The 20,673-nt window shown below is 36.4% G+C and overlaps 1 protein-coding gene across 1 annotated transcript in view; it reads left to right on the top strand.

The window, feature by feature from the left end:
* Nucleotides 1-20,452, top strand: part of LOC145998877 (uncharacterized) — a 163,920-nt gene extending 143,468 nt beyond the window's left edge. Inside the window, exons 6-13 of the mRNA XM_083135577.1 lie at nucleotides 5,353-5,470; nucleotides 7,121-7,150; nucleotides 8,725-8,893; nucleotides 10,852-10,990; nucleotides 13,365-13,630; nucleotides 14,555-14,716; nucleotides 17,455-17,604; nucleotides 19,480-20,452. Coding sequence (XP_082991703.1) covers nucleotides 5,353-5,470; nucleotides 7,121-7,150; nucleotides 8,725-8,893; nucleotides 10,852-10,990; nucleotides 13,365-13,630; nucleotides 14,555-14,716; nucleotides 17,455-17,604; nucleotides 19,480-19,672 — 1,227 coding nt within the window. The 3' untranslated portion in view covers nucleotides 19,673-20,452. The remainder of the gene's footprint in view (nucleotides 1-5,352; nucleotides 5,471-7,120; nucleotides 7,151-8,724; nucleotides 8,894-10,851; nucleotides 10,991-13,364; nucleotides 13,631-14,554; nucleotides 14,717-17,454; nucleotides 17,605-19,479) is intronic.
* Nucleotides 20,453-20,673: the final 221 nt, after the last annotated feature.

Below are 20,673 nucleotides of genomic sequence, written 5' to 3'. Positions count from 1 at the left end.
ACAAAATGTATTTCTTAATCAATCACTATTCACTCTAATCTCATTTAGTCGTAACTTTAAAAATAATCAAGTATTTTATTTTAAACTTACTCTGTATGATAAAATTCCATAATCCTTCCCTAGCTTGTGAATTGTAATAATTTTCAATTCCCTATTTTGCTGTTTGAATTCAAATCATAGAGAATAGAGATATTAATTCAGTGTCATAGAAGATAATATTGGTACTTAACAAATCCATACCTGGATCTGTCTGAGTTTATTATTTCCATTTGCAAAAACATCGATTTAGTTTAATTGGTAACTGTCAGGGAAAAATGTAAATTTTGTCCTGGAAAACCTGGAAAAGTCAGGGAATTTCATTTCTGCTTGTTTGTAGCCACATAACACAGGAATAGGGTCGTCGATCTTTTATCTACCTTCTTGAAAATGCGACTCAGATCGCGAAATATTGAATTATTTCTATTCGTGTGGTAAGTGTTTACTGTCTCCTTCATTATTTGTGTGTATATATATATATATAATGTAAAAAATCATTGATTTTTATTTGTTTTTCTCTGAAGATAATGTTTCTACAGAATGTGTTCTGTGATAACGAAGTTAGTCAATTCATGTTTGGGGAATAACAGATGCGGTAGTACAATAAATACACATAAGCAAATTACTAACTTGATCTGCAAGACTTACTTTAGTGGTTCTATTAATTTCGATGACCCCTGCCCCCACTGTTGTTTCATTGCTGGATGGGCTTCCAGTTCATGTTTCCCTGGATGCCACTAGGAGCACTGTTATTTGAACACTAAATATTTTGTATGACCAGGTGTGATACAGCAAAACCCAAATTTTAAGTTTTCCACCATATAACTGTTAACATTCTCATGATCATAGGCAAGCAACTTGTTAAAATGTTTTGTAGCCCATACTTTAGAAAAATGCATACTCTACATTTTGGCCATATAATAGTGAGCCATAGTAATACAGTGCCATAAAAGAATACAGCAGTTTTTATGTCTAAATTAGTATCAATATATAACTTTTTCTGCTTGATTTATTTCACACTACCTCCCATGCAGAATGGCTATCTGAAACTTACTGCTATCCAGTGAAGAGGCAGAAAGTACTTTAGCCCGTGACAATGTGCTCAAGTATGTTTTTGTCTTGTAACGTATGCTAATTCTAATGTCTTTTCCAAATAATTGTTGCAGTTGTTTATTGAGTTTGAGTCCACTTTATGGACAGGAAGTCGAATCGAAACTAGACCTACAGCTTAAAGTGGGATCTGAACCACTATGTACCTCCACCAGATATCGAACCTGGCACCCCTTGATGTACAGTAGTTGTTTGTTTGACTCTTCAGCATAATATATACATTTTGTTAATTGAGTTATTTCCTTCATTTGTGGTGTTCTGATAGTAAAATTCAGTCTCCCTCCCCAAAGTAAATATTTGTTTCGTTTGTTATATTGTTAGGTTTTGTGTTCCCGATATACTTTTTTTTCCTCATTTGTCCATTTGCGGTGTTTTTTAACTGTATATTTCTGTGATTATGCTAAAATTTCATTTTAAACAATTCAAGATTAAATGTAGCTACCATTTTCTGATCGTGAATTGCTTGAACTCTAGTAATTGGGAGGAATCCTATGTAAATTTTCTTCACAAAATAGGATATTACGAGACCATCTGCAGCAGTAATCAAATGTGAAATGTAGATATCCATGAATATTCTAACATGTCTTTAATCGTAGTTATTTACAGAATCTAAATATGCAGTTTTCACAGTGAGAAAACCTTTACAGCATGTAGTACAAATAGCAACCCATGGGATGGCACCTAACGTAACCTTTAAGATTGTTTTAGCTAGGAATTCCCATGTGAGATTCACTCTTAATCTACAACAGCAACCTGGGGAATTATCAAATTGCATTTTATTATTTCAAAATTTTAAAATATGCATTTTAGAACTACAATTATTTCACAATTTAGTGATATTTGCTGTATATTTCATGCAATTTTAATGATGCTGATAATGATATTGCATTTATTTTTATGTTGGAGGTACCTTTTCCTATTCTGTATGGAATGTGTATACCAGTAACTATGTGCAGTACCATGTAATTACTGTATCTTTTGTACTAATTTGGATCTGTGTGTTGTTTTAATTAACTTAACCATGTGCTGAGAAAAATGTCTACCTTTGCATTATATATCAGTTTGGCTGGTACACCCAACAACAAAAGAAATGGTATGGGAATTGTCCATCATTTTCCTCCTGTCTGTTTTCCACAATATGATGATCGTGAATTGACATAAAAACATCAATAAGCGGAGGAAAACATCTGCTTCACATGAACAGAATTCCCTTTTCTAAGAACGACGCAGGATATAGAATAGAAAAGAATGAAATTATAGTGCAGGATGCCTTAGAAAGATCGCTTCGCGGGCTTACAGCAGACGACAATATGGGGGTGTCTGCGAGAACCAATCAGGTCCGCAAATGAGCGAGCCCGGTTGCCACAGCTAGCTCGCTGCACCCTTCTGGAAGGGTGAGTGACCTCTGCCTCTTGCTATCTTGGCCTGTTTGTTCGGCTGAGGAGCAGACGACGCGAGAGTATCGGCAATAGTGTGCGAGCGACGTCTGCTGTTAGCCTGCGAAATGCTCTTTCTAAGGCCTCCTGCACTATAGTGATGGACAATTTGCCTACCATTATCTCTGCCATTGGCTGTACATGCAGGAAAATATACCTGGTCTAATGAACTTCGTCATTATTTTACGAGTGGCTCCTGATAGCATAGTGGTGTGCATCCCACTTTAAACTGTAGGCCCAACCCAGGCCTTTCTGCACATAGGCAGGCTTAAGAACAAACTAAACTCATTGTTCCATGTGAATTTTCGAAGCCCGATCATTACAGCATTTTTCTGGTAGCATATACATGCCTGGGGAAGCTGCCAAATTTGCTTAGAACAGATTTTATTGATGAAACTGCAATTTCTGGGCAAAATAAATAAATAATTGTGATTGTCTCACTAGGAACCCAAAGTTATATCCGTAATTTTTTAGTTTTTGTATGGTTCCCTATGAAAATTCATGAATATAGCCTGTGTGTATTGCAGCAGAACCATCACACCCCTTAATAAAATGATCTATGCCCGTGACAAGATTATCAGGAATGCTTCAGAAAGATATTTATGCCGATGTAATTTTTCATAATTTGGAATATTATATTGGATTTTCAAAAGACGAGGGTATTACAAGAACTTCTTCACTACTGTCAGCCATAGGCCCAGTGAAGTCTTAATTGCCACATCCTGGTTAGGATGTCTTGTGTTATGGTCTCGACAGCTGCAGCAATCCTGCATTTGAGGTATGTTGGCAAGTCGAGGTTGCACACACATGCACAAGTCCTTGACATGCCCCAAAGTAATCACATTGGGTGAGAATATCAAGTCCTCGGCATTATCCATTCTGATCGAGCTATATGAAAAACTGTTCTTAACCCATTCTGAACGTGGAAGAATGTCCTTTAGCCATGTCTGAACAACAGTTCGTCATCTCAGTTTATTTTTCAGAATTGGCCTGTAAACATTTCGTTTGGCACTGTGCAAGAAATATTGATCTTTGGGAATCCTTTTTTAGTTGTATTTGGTTAGGATTTTCAGCCCCCCCCTCCAGATAAAGATTCTATGCCTATTCACTTTGAAATGTTGACTCATTGCAGATCCAGGAAGTCATCCATACCCCCCCCCCCCCCCTTGCTTTCACACAGATAAGCCGTGGGCTTAAGAAATTGCACCAATTGAAGATAGAGTGATTGCATGCAAACAAGCTGGCTCCCACACATGTTCTGCAACATGTGCGACTTCATACATAAACATTAACATTTATGGTATGAAAAAGCCTTGACAACAGTCATTCTAAAATTGACTAAAACATTTTGTTGAATTTCTCTCATATGTAAGCACAAGTGAACATGAAATAAAATTATAATATGATGGTGTATACAATAAGTATGAATGGAAAGGTTGTTTTTAAATTATTGGATAAAGTATCATTGATAGTATGAATATTATACGAGTTCAAATTCATAACTGATAGATTGTACCTTAAGATACTTATAATAGAGCACAGGAAGATAGCATGTTGCTGCATTAATTCAAAGCAGAACAGAAGAAGTGGATTGTGTGAGATGGATAAATGATAAATATATCTGTAATGAGTCCCGTTTTATAACTCATAAGGAGATTTTCAACAAAATTGTGTTCTTACATAAATGATTACCTTACTTGATGATTCTATTGTGTATATCAAACTGTATCTGTATGAAAGTGTCCACATTGTAATTCCTTGTGTAATAAATTAGCTTTTTAAGGTCACCTTGTATTATCATTTTGTACATGCTGATAAGAAAATGTGATCCATTTATCTGTAATTATCAGATATTGTAGTTCACCTTTGTACAAACGTTTCATTCATCCTGTTGTTGACAAACTGTTTATCCTTTATATTCTTGAAGGTGATCAGGTGAAAAGTTTCAATCTGAAACAAACTCCCTTTGTATTTAGGGACTGTGTTTTAAGTAAGTTCATTTTTTGTATATCATCACTTTGATCTTTGCACATAATGTTAATATTGACAAGTAAGACTTGCCAGATTTGCACTGTGCAATTTATTTGTGAAGGAAAAATCAATAAAGTGAAATCCTGATTTTATGTTCCCGGATTTTGCATTCACCCCACATTATACATTCAATCTTTATGGTTAGGGAAGGGATCTTAAGGTGCAAAATTATGGTCGGGAAAGGGAAATAAAAGGTTCTAAAAATGTTTTCAAAAAGGTGCAAGAAAAAAAGAAAATGCTGATAAAATGCCTTTATTCAATTCTCTCTCTTTCTGCACCTTCTGTATATAATACGCTCGAACCACGTAGAGAACTGGGGTTCTGCCGAATAATAAGTTTCTTTGAAGTTGTGTTTTCTCTCGTGGGTTTTTCTACATTATCTTGGGAACTATTGGCACTGCAATGATATTATACCATTTTATAGCTCTTGTTCTGCTCTACAAAATGAGACTATAGGATTTTATGTAACTGCTCAAGAAGAGTGAAAATCATTTATTTTTTGTCCAATTTTTCAACAAAACATGAAAGAAAAGGAAGGAATAAGGTGCTGAACCTTAAAATCCGTTCCCTATTCATGATTTATAGCAAAATGCTATAAAATTTTCAGATTTTACATTTGCTTGCATTTCAAGTTTTTTCAGCATTTTCGCCTGCAGAATGTAAAATCAAGGTTCCACTGTACTGTGATTCACTAGATGTGAATATAATTTACATTTGAGAATGTATGTTGTCTTTCCAGGATGGAAGCTCAGACAGTGCTTCATCACCAAAATCAGCCAGTCAAGAGTTATCTATCAATGCTGAAGTGAACCACAGTGAGGCTGGACCAGATATAGCTGAGAATGAAGGAGACGATGGTAAGGCTCTTGTTTTTCTCCCTCTCCATCCAAGTTTACAAGAACTCCATGGCTTGCATGGCCAGTTCTTAAGCATGCTGGTATTTTATTAGCATTTACTTATTGGATTGTTTCTTCTGTTGTCTTTAATATGATTTATCCATACGTTCAGTTCTGCCATTTATGATACAATCTTGGTGTGGAATTAGGCAGAAAGGCAGAGTGAGCGAAGGTTAAGAATCACTGTTTATTGCACACGATGTGACAGTTTTTCCACCGTGCAGCAATGCTGAGTCGCCATGCTAATAGAGCCAGCCTCCATGGTGGAGTGGTTAGCACATTGTGCTACGACGTCAGGGATCGCGGCATGGATATTTGTGAGTGTCTATTCCTCAATTTCATCACTCATCCCCATCTTCGCAAGTTAGCCAAAAGTGGCACAAAAAGTTAAGTAAAATAAAGCAAAGCAAATCGTCATGATAACAGTAACAAATTTGCCAGCTGCCTTATTTAGTATGAAGTGTAATTCAGTTGGTTCCATGTAGTATTGCTCAAATATTTCACACCAACCTCTGTGGCAAGAGTGCGTAGCACAGCTCACCTTGAGAGCTGGATTCGAATCCTAGCCTGGGCGTGGGTTTTCTTTGTGAGTTTTTCCTTCATTAATTTCATATCACTCATCTTCATCTTTGCAATTAGTCAAAAGTGGAAGAAAAGCAAAGTAAAATGAAACAAATCAATCAATCAAATATTTCACTCTTGGTAAGAATCACATTTGCGTGACAAATGAACATTGCTTTGTGATTCCAAGTTTCAGTGTGTAGCATTACACTTCCATTGTGCAAAAGTAACATCCTATCTGTATAAGCGACTATATAAAAATATAGTGATGGGCAGAACAACTAGACTTTTGAATTTAAATAACTTGAATTGTCAAGATGACCTTGTTGTGTGTCACTTTGTCCAATGGGAGAAGACACACAGAGTATTTAAAACCATTTTGTGAGGGAAGAGTGGTATTAGAGATTAGTAAATGCTATTATAGTAATGACATTATTTTTCTTCTGAGAGAAACAAGAACACTTAAAACAGATGATGGCATAGTAAGAAACTCAGGATTCTGAAACCTCAAAAATAACTGCAGTTAATACAAGTGGGGCATGTGGTGAAACTGAATGGGTCTGTCGATTGTTCATGCCATCCAAATGAGCTAAGAATGAGGAGTCTCTATCAAACCAGAAACTAATTGAATGAATGATCTAAAAGTTGCATGCTAGTTGTTCGACACAACGAAAGTCTCATCACAGGAAAATGAACAAATGGGTCAGAGCCAGATCTTTTCTTTCCCAAACATAAATCATTAACAAATGATCTTGTGGGAAAATACTTGGCATGATTTAACTCAATTGTAGTTAAGTTAGTTGCTCATGGATTAAAGATGAAAATAGATTGCTTCTGTTATAATGATTTTTTGCTTTACTGGATAAGAAGGGCATAGGGAGTCATTACAATCTTGATTTTAATTATTATTTTTATTATTACTATTTAACTTTTTCACAGTAGTCTATGTTCAAACTTTATATTTTAACTGCACTATCTAGGAAGTCAGGATAGTATTTCAAAGCAACGTGTGGGAATAACATTACCTAATTCAAATCATGTTTTTTATAGGACCTCTGGGCTTACTTCATCTCTGCCCAGGTAAGACATAAATGTCATACTTGAGAGCCACTTCATTAACGGTTCATTTGAAATAATGTTTGGTTTTTCCAGCAAGTAATTTCAGCAAACTACATTGAACTCTGCTTATTAGGCTTAAGCATCGTTCAAACAAGTTAACTGCATGATAACACTTCTTCCATTCCCTTCCTATTGCAATAGGATATTGAGTGAACGCTTATAAAACCTCTCCCCTTTAGGTAAAAACAACATAATTCTCATCATCATTCAGTCTTCAGGCTGTTCATAATTTTTGTCAACTTCACTGTAACGGCTCTTCTTTGACTCTCACAGCACCACTTTGATTTATTCATGTTGCTCCTATTAGTTTCCAAGTGATCTGTGAACAACTTTTGCATATAACACAGCTGATTCATTTGTTCATTAACAGAACAATTCATTTTGAACAGATCGTTCTTGAATGGCATAGGAGCCCTTTGAGAATCCAGGCCTAGCAGGTCTTGTTGAGTGATCCATGGTCAGTATATCAAGTCTCATCTCTGTTTATTATTTTTGTAGAACAAAGCCTGCCACTTCTTTTCAGGGAACTCTTCAAATTTTTAGATACTATTAAGATCGTACCTGGGATTGGTATCTTTCTTTCCATTTTTACTTTTCATTCAGTGTTTTTTTTTTTCCAACTAAATTATGCACAATACTCTTTCCTCAAAACTTGCAATTTATGTAAGCATTTAAATTATACATTTTAAATTCACTTCTTAACTTGCTTTCATTTAGCAAAGTGGCAAACAACAAAGTAGACCTTTTCTAACATTTAGATTCAAACGCAACCCTTCCCATTTCTAATGTGTGTGAAGGTCTGTGTGAAAGACTGCTTTGTTATATTTTTAAACCAGAGTAATATTTCCAGCAGTGAATTTGGTTTGCATGTCCGCAATATCCTGTCTAGGTTTTCAAGAATATATGATTTGTTAAAAAATAGTAGAACCCATAATTTGTTGCTAATGATTTGTAAGAACTTGTTTGTTCTTGCTTTATTGTCTACTTTAAAGATAATGTGTGTGCACTGTTAAACCATCATAGGTCCTAACATTGCCTACAAATTGATTTTGTACAATATTGTTTTTCTCATTTGTTCAGTGTATAATGCACTTTTCGTATTAGTTACATGAGCTAGCTACTGTAGATTCTGCTGTAGCTGTATACTATGGTTTGGTTTTCATTAGGTGCTATTTTTTTATTTTTTTTCTCTTACGCAATTTATAGGAGTTAATTTTAATAACCATCATAACCACATAAAACTGAAAGTATGACCTACTTGCAGGTGCAGAACCTGAGAGTGGGCTAAGGGGTAAATTGCCTTTGCCAACTCCTGAGACCTGAGTTTTTGTTCAAAATTACCCCTAACAGATTTTTTTTTACATTGTTAACAAAGTCTACCTAATTTTCAAGAAGAGATTATTGTCCCAGTTTCAACAGTTTACATCTGATATGAGAAAACGTTGGTCCCGAGTTCAAATCCCAAGCATTTACATTTACTCAGTGCTTCACACTGTGCAATGTTCTCTTTGTCACAATGATTTCAATTGTTTCAGTATTCCAAGATGCAGCATCATTTGATTTCTTGGCCAAGTTGGGAAGCTCCAACATACACAGCGACTTGAGAAAGCAATCACTGTATGTGAAGTTTGACCCCTTAGTAGGGGCCATGGCTACTACTGACCAAAACATACCACATCCAGCACCTTGCATAGAAGAGAAAAGGTAAGTTTGTAAATAGTTGATAGATATCCCGTAAAATTATTATTTCAGCATTAATTATATAATTTTGCTCTATCAACTAGGGAGAAGGGGGTTAAGTGGAAAGATTTCTTAAAGTGCATTGAAATAGAAGCATAGAGCATTCAACCAGCAATGTTCATTGTCAATTCTTCACCTATGTGGTGTTTATTTTTTTTTTTTAAGGATGAACTGTAATGTACACAGTTGAATGTAATGTAAGATGAAACACAGGTGCTTTATCCAACTATGGGGAGAGCATGGTGATCATCTTTGAGTGACGTGACATGTAAGAGGTAGAAGGAATGAAGAATATATTATATTATAAAGGTTCTCTTTTTTTCTGACATAAATATGTTATAAGACGTAAGCAAGTTACTAAAGTTATATCTGCGATACTTAGCTTTAGCATCGAGTTCCCAAGTGGATGGTGGCAGAGGCCACCAAAATTAATAATAATTTACAAGTAAGTTTCGCGGATATAACTTTAGTAATTCGCTTACGTCTTATATTATCAACCCTGTTGTTTATTCCCCTTATCATGAATAAATATGTTGTTGAAGTTAGGTAATAGTGATATTTGTAATTTTATTTGGTGTCATTATTTGGACCAGATAACTTTTCTATGTAACATATTTTGTAATTCCAATCAACATTAAGAAGCCTTTAATAGCCAGGGATTTTTCTTTTGATCAGGGGGCACAGGAAGGCAAAGCTTTAGGGAAAATTTCATTTGAATAATCTTCATTAATTGAACAAATTTTATTTACATAGTTGAAAACAGAACACACATTTATTAGTACATCACATCATTATTTTAATTGTAAAGTTATCTAAAAGTACGTGGAAAACTTAGAAAATTCAAGGAATTTTATTTTGCAAAATAAATAGAAACCCTGTGGAGACATTTATCCCAGCCTCATTGTTTGGTGAACTATTTTAAGTAATAATGTTGTCCTCCCAATGTTGGGGTCATTTGCGCAGACCTATGTCAAGATCTGTGTGAACATAATTAACAGAATTGCATTTGACCCAAAGATTGATAGATCCTTCACCACAAGATATTTTTTTTTAACATTAGAAATTCTGTGTGTACAAGGCTTAAGGACTGGATTGACCTTAGAGCTATATGGGAAAGATAAACCAATGGAAAATTCACATCTTTTGTCATATCCAGAGCATTACTACTTAGGTTATTATAGCTAGAGGCAAATGAAACCAATCAATCTTCAATTTCTATTCTACTGCCAAGATGAGAGGGGCCCCTCAAAATGAAGCACTTTAAATGCAATTATGAAAGTATGTAGAAATTCCATTAAAAAAATGCAGGCTCGACTAGGACTCGAACCAGTGCCATTGCTCCACCAACCGAGCTACTGAGCCAACCCTAGCTTCACTTGAATTTTGTTCTTGCTGTTTTACCTGTGTGAAATTGCCTCTGCCAGTACTACCACAATGGAATCTGTTTGGTACAAATAATAAGGTATGCTGGGAGAAAAGAGACAGTCAATGTCATCACTCTTTTAAAGCCAACAGATCCCACCTCATGCCAGCTCCCATGGCAGAGTGGTTAGCACATCGTGCTATGATGCCGGGAGTCCTGGGTTCGAATCACAGCCTGGGTATGAATGTTTGTGAGTGTCCATTCATCAATTTAATCATGTCATCGCTCATCCCCATCTTCACAAATTAGCCAAAAGTGGCACAAGAAGCAAAGTAAAATAAAGCAAATCAATCAATCAGATCCCACCTCATTCCCTTGTCTCGCCACACACTGTTCTTTTTCTGGCACTGTTACTGGTTGGTAACGTATACTTTATGAAATGAATAACGTAAGTTATTTGGTATTCTTACTATTTGTATTGTAATTGACTGACTACTTATTTATCCCTAATGTAATCATATAAATTACTCCTTATTGAGTGGTTAAATCTTTCCTTCAGTGCTGGGGATGCAAGCACAGTAGAAACTTCTGCAACACCCCCGAAGGTGACTCATCCAGAAGGTGAAGATTCAAAGCTTATATCTTTTACACCATCTCCTCAAAAGCCAGTTTCAAAAGTTGAGAAAGAGATTAAACAGGTAAGGAGTTAATATTAACATTTTCCGTAAGAATTATTATGGTCCATATCTTTAGGCGCAAACTTTTGTCTATTTAAGTGCAAAAAATAAGTAAAATTTTGCCAGAGAAACCGCAAATAGATTTTAAGTAGATGGATGCATATTACATAATTTTTCATTTTATTTTTCATTGTGAAATGAGGAACGTACAAGGTGTACAACTTTGCTTCCGCCGTTTTCTGACAGGTGGCAACAACAGGAAGTAGCGGTCGAAAGAAGCAGATCGCAGACGTCACGCAGTTAGCTTAGACCTCTGTCAAGATAACCCCATTCAAACATTAGTCGAGTGGTGTGTGCATCGTGAAGTTGTTCGTGATTGAAAATGTCAGTGTACGAGCCAAATTCTCGCCATTTGCGGGAGGTTCTCCTTTTTTGTTTCAATATGAAGAAAACTGCGGCTGAGGCTCATCGAATGCTCTCCACTACGTATGGTGAGGATGCTATAAGTGAGAGAACCTGACGTGAGTGGTTTCAACGCTTCAAGAACTGTGACTTTAACGTCGAAGACCGGCATAGTGGTGGGAGACAGAAAGTTTTCGAAGATGCAGAATTGGAGACATTGCTGAGTGAAGACTCGCGTCAAACTCAAGAAGAATTGCCACGATCATTGGCAGTGACACACAAGCCATTTCAAAACGTCTGAAAGCCATGGGTATGATTCAGAAAGAAGGAACTTGGGTCCCGTATGAGCTGAAACCAAGAGACGTTGAACGGCGTTAATGTGTTTGTGAACAGTTGCTTGCTTCAGAGGCAAAAACGGAAGGGATTTCTGCATTGGATTGTGACCGGGGACGAAAAATGGGTTCATTGCGATAACCCAAAATGCAAAAAATCATGGGGATATCCCGGCCATGCTTCCACTTCGACGGCCAAACCGAATATTCATGGCTCCAAGATCATGCTCTGCATTTGGTGGGACCAGCTTGACGTCATGTACTATGAGCTGTTAAAACCAAGTGAAACAATCACAGGTGCTCGTTATCGAACGCAATTAATGCGTTTGAGCCGAGCATTGAAGGACAAACGGCCGCAATACAGCGAGAGGCACGACAAAGTGATTTTACAGCATGACAACGCACGACCCCACGTTGCCAAAGTGGTGAAAACGTACTTGGAAACATTAAGATGGGATGTCCTACCCCACCCACCTTATTCTCCAGACATCGCTCTCTCTGATTATCACCTGTTTAGATCAATGGCTCATGAACTGGCTGACCAACACTTCCAATCTTACGAAGAAGTCAAAAAGTGGATCGATTCGTGGATCGCCTCCAAAGATGAACAATTTTTTAGACCTGGCATTCGTACGCTGCCCGAAAGATGGGAGAAAGTAGTGGCCAGTGATGGACAATACTTTGAATAATGCCTGGGTAAGCAATGTTTTTCATTACAGCGTCATATTTTTGGGGAAAAACGGCAGAAGCAAAGTTGTACACCTTGTAACTCCAAAAATGCAGTTTTTAGTTTTGTTAAATAAACTCTGAGAAAGCTATATTTGGAGTTGCGTATCTCCAGTTTACTTGACCCCTTTCAAGAGTCAAATATACTCCTAAGAATGCATTATTTCCTCCTTTCTCCTGTAAATTTAGAAAAATCGGAGTTATGTCCTTCTGGTTCCCACATGACGATATACACCCATCAGTAGCAGATTCTGGAGGCCTTTTCTTCACTCATCCCTGGCAAAACAAGAATTGTGCTGTTGGAAAATTCAAAGCTTAATAATAGATGTTTTTTGTGTTGATATCTTTCAATACAGTGTTTTTTTTTCTTTGGCATGGGGATTAGTTAAGAAGTTGCAAAGTGTACATAAATTACATTCTACTAAGTCATGATGATGATTGTTAGAAGGTTATGGGAGGTGACGGTAAGGGATTGCAGGGAAATTTATTAATTTGAAATTAAGAGTGACTTAAAAATCCCAATTAAATTTTTCTTAAATTAACAACACGCACTGAAACATTTGAAATTTTTAAATCTATCGCACATTCTATATTAGGAGTGAGGCAGATTAATTGATACCAGGCCATTAAAATTAGTAAAATTGCTGATTATTCTACCAGAAAAGTACTTTGTTGAACATCTGCAGTTTGCCAATGTGAATTGAATATTAGAAAATGGAGTGAGCATTTTAAAAATGTGACTTAGTAGACTTACTATCTAAAGTATGTCTGTAAAATGCAATACATCAAAACTGTGAGCATATTATAGAATTTCGCCTTTGAAGAGGCTTAAGTTCATAATATCATTCTATGTGAAGAAACTTATCGGTCATTTTTGTTATATTTTGAAGTAAGAACACTTTTCTCAGTGCAATTTTTCTTGAATTCTTGCACAGGAGGAAGAAGAACCTAAAGTTCCAAGCACGAAGGAGAGTTCCAAGAGTGAATCTGTAAAGGAGCCAAAAGCAGAAGAACCCAAACTGGAGGACGTTACCTTTGCTCGTGAACTGCTGAAAAGGCAGGAGGATGCATTTGTGGAAAGGCTTCAGTACAAGGAGAGCATGATAGAGCAGCTCCAGCAGCAAATCAAGGAACTGCTTGAATTGCAAGACAACCTGAAGAAGCAAGTTTCTGAGAAAGCACAAGGTGCTCAACAAATGAGGTATGTAGATTACGTCACACCGAAATATTAATTGGTCTAAAGTTCTTTCCTAGTTGGCTGTGTTACCGTACGCTACAAAACATAAAACACACATGACGTGGTGAACAAGCCATTAGAATCAGTTTTATCCTTCGAAACTGAGGAACCCAGTCGTAAAATGTTGAAGGTTGGTGTTAAAAGAAATCCACGTAAAAAGCTTCATAAGCTTGCATCACCACTCGATTCATAGTAGTGTGCATGGTGTCATTTCAGTTCTCTATGAGTGAAGAAGAAGAATGTGTTCAAATTAAATAATTACTCCAATTGTCTTTTGAAACCTTCTACATTTTGCTTCATGTTCAAAGGATTGCAAGTATGGTCATGTTGAATTTATGGCAATATTTTTGAAGTTTGTATCCCCCCAGATAAGTGACATGGACATGAGCCTTTTGTCAAACCTGAGGAATTATAGAGAGTTTAGGGATGAAAGATGTTTTCCACAGTTGCTCTTTGCTTCAGATTTGGAGCACATCTGCAGAATTTCAAATTGTTCAATCCAGTTTTCCATACCTTCATGTGTGTGTGTAAATGAACTAGAATACAGAACTGAAATATCACCTGTAGTTTTCAAGAAATGGCATGTTAATTGCTTGTCACATGGTGCTGGTTTAGTTTGAAACAATTTGCTAAATGCCAATGGATGGTTTTGATGGGTTGTGCATTAGAAAAAGAAATTGTATATAGAAATTTATTTTACAAAACTAGGTGAATTACAGCTTTACATTCATCAAAAGAATGGAAAAGTGGTGAATTTATTTACTGACTATAATGTGAGCAAATTTTACCAATACACCTTTAGCAGATGACATCAAAACATTCAAGATCCTTTCTGTGTATTGAAGTAATTTTTATTTTCACGATAAAATCTACTGATTTCCTTTTCAGCATTATTATGGAAGAGTATGAGAAAACAATTTCTCAGCTGGTTGCAGAAAAAGAGCACGAGAAACAGACTTTTGAACAAAAAGAAGTGTCGCTTATGAAGGATAGAGACCAGGCCCTGGAGCATCTCAGCAATGTAGAAATTGCCTTCTCCGATGTCCACAGGTTAGTGGCGTGGATGGGTATTGTGAAATCAGAGTTTTAGGTAGGGTAGTTGTGTTCCAAAGTGCCGGGAGGTAGAAGTGTGAAGAACTGTTGGTGGCAAAAGATTGCCTGCATAGTTTCATAGAAGTTGAGGGTTTTCTTGATCTAGTGCTGTGTCAAAAGGTTAAGTCTTGTTCCTGCCCTGCATTGTTTGTGCTGTATAATTTCCCGATTACCTTTTTTATTTTACACCGACTGCACATGCTCTGTATGTATGAACCTGCTTTAGAAAGGTTTGTTGAGTGTGTTAATGAAACTATATAATAATTTCAGTAACTTTTCTTCCAGTAAAAATAAAACACTTTGGATGTACTATATAATTGTAACTTAAATTATTTTGTCGATTTTTTTAAATGATTAGTTCGCAAAATATTATCAGCTGCCATGTTCATTTAGAGCTTAAAGATAATGACTCTACTTACAGTTTAACGTGATTAGTATTTTGTATGTTATTCTGCACAAAATGTTTATTTTTTACTTATGAAAATTATTGAGTTTTAAAGCAACAGAAATTTAGTGTGTGCACAGTTTACACATTACATTTTTTTTTGTATGAGCTTCATCCTAGCAGTACAAATATTTTGTTCCCATGCTTTTATTTTGAAAACGTTAGAGTATGTAAGACTGTAATAAAGACCATTGAATGATTGAGATTAATTTACTTTCACCATGAAGGTTGGTGGTGGGAGAGTGATTGATCCATCGGTGATTCCATAGAGGAAATAACAAATGTGCAGAATGCACATCAACCATTCTACACAGTCCACCACTTTCATCACACATAGGTGGTGATGAGATGGATTTTAGAAATTGTACTATAATGGCATCTGATCTGAGATCGCTTGAGGTTGTGTAATTGAACAACTTTCGCATCCCAAATTATAGAGAAATACTCTTTAATAACTAAATACAACATGTTAAGGTTTTGTGTTCAGTCTATCATGAGTTTAAATTTTTTTCTGTTAACAAAGTTAACAGAAACTTGAGGAGGAGACAAAAAAGCACAGGAAAAGTTGTACATGATGTAAATTTTGCTTACGAACAGTAATAATTGCTTCAGTGGAGTGATAAACTCCTGTTCTTTTGCTTGACCTGCAGCTCAAGTCATGTAGCAGAAGCTCAGGAAAATGGTTACTGTGGTATGGTAAACCAGACTAGCACCGCCTCCTGATTTTTGTCTCCATTGTGATAAAACTTTGATGAAAAAACAAACTGCATGAGGCGACAGATGATGTCAAAATGATGGGTTCATCACAAGCACGATGAAATTATGAATATGCTGATTCAATAGATTAATTGTGCTGGACACAATGGGTCTGCCATGTACAGTATATGTGTGTTCACCCCCGTGATAGCTCTCTAACGTAGTTTTCTTCTGTACGCCCAGCGTTCCCATATTTAAAATTTCAAAAATGCGTAAATGCTGTAAGTATAAAGTAAATCTTGACTAATTTCATATATGTCTGACCTTCATGGTTTTATAATAGCTATTTTTCGTGATCCGCTTGCAACGCTCCACTACAACACTCGTTCTAGCATTTTTTTCAATGCCTTTCCTGGCCAGATGCCGGGCAGGTTCGGCATAAAGGACTCTATATTCCTTGCTGCCTTTCTGGAGGAAAAGCTTGGATCTCTAAAGCACGTGCGCAAATGCTCAAATGGTGCATGATTGGTTCATGTGACCCTTCCTGTCTTCTGAAGCAGACGACAGCGGTAGAATTCCTACCCGGTTCTTCGAGCTCATGCCACTCGTGCTATGTGTTGCTACAATACGCAATATTGACTGACGTAACTTTATGAAACTGAAATATAGCACTTCTTAATGGGCACTGCATTGTATAATTTATCGCACGAACAGTGATGTGCATTAAAAACTAAAAGATCAACACAGTTTCTGTCAAATAAGTTGGTGAAGTCCTCGTGGTAGAAGTTCAGCCTGTGGCTGCTCTACCACTTACCCGCAAATCTATTTTTTTTTCGTTATTATCTAACTGCTTAATATTGTGTCAATGGAAATGTTTAGCATTCATTTGAAAACTCTTAACATCGAATGGTCTCTGGACAAAATTATTTTAAAATGTTTATCAGCATTCTCAAGACGTAATAAACAGTGATCTGAATTACTAATCGGCACTGTTACCTTAGTAGAGTGTACGAAAGTTGGATCATCCGCCCACCTCCGTGTCAGTGTGTTTTGCACAGCGCACCAAGATAACAGAGGCCCTTGATTCAAATCCCGTTGTGAGCACGGGTGATCTTTGTGAGTGTCCCTTCATCAATATCATCACTCATTCATATTCGCGATTAACCAAAAATGGTAGCAAAGCGAATTAAAATAAACCAAACCAATCAGTAGTTGGATCATCCACAACAATGATGTCTACTGTTGTGCAGAGGCGCTAGTGATTCAGGTAGGTTTTATAATGATTTGCGTCATGCCGAAAGGTATAAAACACCAGAGTTCAAAACATTTGTTGCATAGTGAGGCATCTCATTTTCTAGCTAAAACATGCATGGATGATGCTTTATAAATAAAAAATAAACATTACCTGTGGCGACTAATACCATAAGTAAATTATTAAGCAAAAAAGTGCAGACCCTTCCTTCGGACTTGGCGTTCCCACCCGAAATGCCCATGCTACGCCACTGATAGTTACATATGTTGGTCAGACTAATGCACGGTTTATCTTATTTTGTAGGAAGTACGAGCGTTCTAAATCAGTAATAGAAGGTTTCAAGAAGAATGAAGAAACATTGAAGGCTACTGTTGCAGATCTTCAAGTAACAGTCAAGAAACAGGAGCAGAGATATGAGAAATTGAAAACCCATGCAGAAGCACAGCTGGAACAGTATGTATCTTTTATTTACTCTGTTGGTAATAATTTATATTAAATTGTCTTCCATTTCATTTAAGAAGGACTTCACATGCTACATTTTTTTTAAGTTGCGAGAGCTATGCCTGTAATACACATACTTACTAATTATGACAAAAATTACAATCAAAACTGTTCAACAAACAAAACCATCTTAATGAAATGTAGTGTGAAAAGATTCCATAGATCACCATAAAGTCCACTTTATGATAATTAGAACTAGACCTACAGTTTAAAGTGGGATCCGAACCTCTTATGTGCCTCCATTGGGTATCAAACCCAAGACTAATACAAAATGATGGATCTGTAGCATCGGGGAGACCCCTCCTAGCAGTCATATTTCAACTTTTTTTTTTTCTTATCATATGAAGTGCCCGAAAATAAAGTGTGATTGCACCAATATACAAAATATAGGAAAGCTAATGCCAGTTATGCAAAGTGTGCTATTGTTTCACATATACTCAAATGGTACAGTTTCTTTCCCGAAGCACGAATTTAACAAGAACCTCAGCGCTGGAATTTTACGTGGCTGCTTATGGAAGTATTACTTTTTTGAATACTCTAGGAATGCTTTTAAGGTAACTGTACAAGGCACGTGTACAGACTGAAGAATGGTTGAACTGGCCTTTCTGATATGTGATAAAATGTTGCTCTAATTAGTGAAAAGTTGAAGGATCAGAGTTTCCATACACGAGATATATTGTAAATAAGCTTTAACTGTCTTAATAATTATCTTAAAGATCTGCATACAGGTACATGGGAAGAGAAATCCATAATATAGACCAACTGTTCTCTTTTCTTTCTACGAATTTGACAAATGAAATACCTTATTTCTTAGAATCTAAGGTGCACCTTGCATTCAATGACATCTTGAACCAGCGTCCACCCAGCATCGAATGACATGGGTACCTGGGGGAAACCCTGGGGGGTGAAGGCGGTCAGGGGCATGATGCTGATCACATCACTCTCACTCATGACCGGATCAAGAAAGTGTGGGGCATTACCCCCACACCCCCTGTATGCCTTCATGGTGTGGTGCTAAGCACAGGGGAGCACTTTACCTTTTTTTACCTTGAATTCTTGATATATATGTATAAATATACCATGGCATTTGTGTAATACAGGATGGAGTATTTGCTAATTTCAATAATCATGTTTTTTCCTCACTGTTTTAGAGAAATACAGTGTGACCTCGATTTTACATTTTTCAGGGTACCAAGTTGAAAAACTTACAATGCAGGAAAATGTAAAATGTAAAATTTTATAACGTTTTGCTATGTTGGGACCATCAAGACTGAATATATAATGTGGGAAAATGTAAAATTGGTGTTCCACTGTACCATTATTGATAACATTTTATGGTAGTATTGTTAATGCTAAATGTAAATGTAATTCTGTATAATATTGTTGTATCTATACCTATATATATATATATATAGGTATATATATATGGGTACTTCATGATAACAATATTATACAGAATTACATTTACATTTAGCGTGCATGCGTGTGTGTGTGTGTGTGTGTGCGTGTGGTGCGTGTGTGTGTGTGCGTGTGGTGCGTGTGTGTGGTGCGTGCGTGTGTGGTGCGTGTGTGTGGTGCGTGCGTGTGTGGTGTGTGTGTGTGTGTGTGTGTGTGTGTGTGTGTGTGTGGGCGTGGGCGTGTGTGTGTGTGTGTGGGCGTGCGTGTGTGCGCGCGCACGCGCACCTTAAAAGCTCAATAAAGCTGAAGCAATATTTAAGGTGCATCTTATGCAAAACTGTATCTTATCCCCTTAAGATAAATTTTATTCTTGTTATATACAACAGTTTAGCAATATTCTTACTGATGCCTATATTTATTGTTGTTTAGTGCAAATCAAGAATTGGAAAATGTGAGGAGAAGCCAGCAAGGTGAAATAGCAAAGTTGAAAGCGATGCTGAAGAAGGCAGAAGTGAAAACTGTTTCATTGGAAGAAATGTTGGAGCAGAAGGACAAGGAGAACTCAGAACTTGCTGCAATTTGTGATGAACTTATAAATAAAGTAGGCAATGCTGGAGATTGAACGTGATGGTTTTTTGACTCGTTTGTGTATGGTGGAGACACTAATATCAGTGATGGGAAGAACTTTGCATGGAATCATTGTGCGCGTGCATGTGTAGAATGAGTAGGAAATGTGATTTGATTGAGAGGTGAATGCAGCAAAGGTATCCTTGTGCTAAACAGTACATTTTCACTAGATCATGTAGTGCAGAATCTTACCACACAGCCAAAAAGCACATTGGCCATTCTAAGAAAGCAAATATTTTTTATTTCTAGGGCTTATACAATCATGTATGTGAACTTTGGAATTGTGTGAAAGAAAAAAAATTGTCTACATTTATTAATACGGCGTTGTACATAGAAAACTTCACTAGCAGTTAACCAGGTAAATATGGGCTGTGAAAAGTAATATTGCTTATAACTTGCAAATTACAAAGGCGACTGTTGCTTAATGCTACTCCTAATACAAAGTGATCAAAAATCTTTTAAAAAGTTGAATTTGTGTTATAATTCTGATGTACTAATCGGCAGGTAATAACCTCCTAATATGTTCGAGTACTTACATTTTTGAAGCATGCTGAATGCATTCCTTGCCAATAACTTTCTCTCATTTACTGTTTTTAGATTTTTGCATAGTATATTCTCAATAATGTTAGCAGTTAACATGTATTTTTAAGATGATTGAAAATCATAAAAAGTGCATCCATCAGTTTATGTATGTGAAAACCGGAGAAAATAAAAAGTCTGTTAATTTTTTTCTGAAACACCCTGTTATGTAAGTAGAGTCATTCCATGTGAAATCACCCAATTTTAAATCAATTGGTTGCTTGACCATTTTGTTAATTTTTTATATTTTCACCATAGGTGGTCTTGCTAGTGACCTGCTCAAAAAGATTTTTTTTTAAAAAAAATCTTCCGCCATCTTGGATTTCTGCTCATTTTTCATCACTGCGGGAAGCAAAAATGAGCGTTTACAAGGGTTTTGAAAAAAGGTTGCTGTGTGATTTCTATTACAGATGGAAT

The sequence above is a fragment of the Lepisma saccharinum genome, chromosome 1 (genome assembly GCF_977018435.1).
Source record: "Lepisma saccharinum chromosome 1, izLepSacc3.1, whole genome shotgun sequence".
NCBI lineage: Eukaryota > Metazoa > Arthropoda > Insecta > Zygentoma > Lepismatidae > Lepisma > Lepisma saccharinum.
Note: the sequence above shows the minus strand (reverse complement) of the source record. Positions and strands in the feature narration are given on the sequence as shown.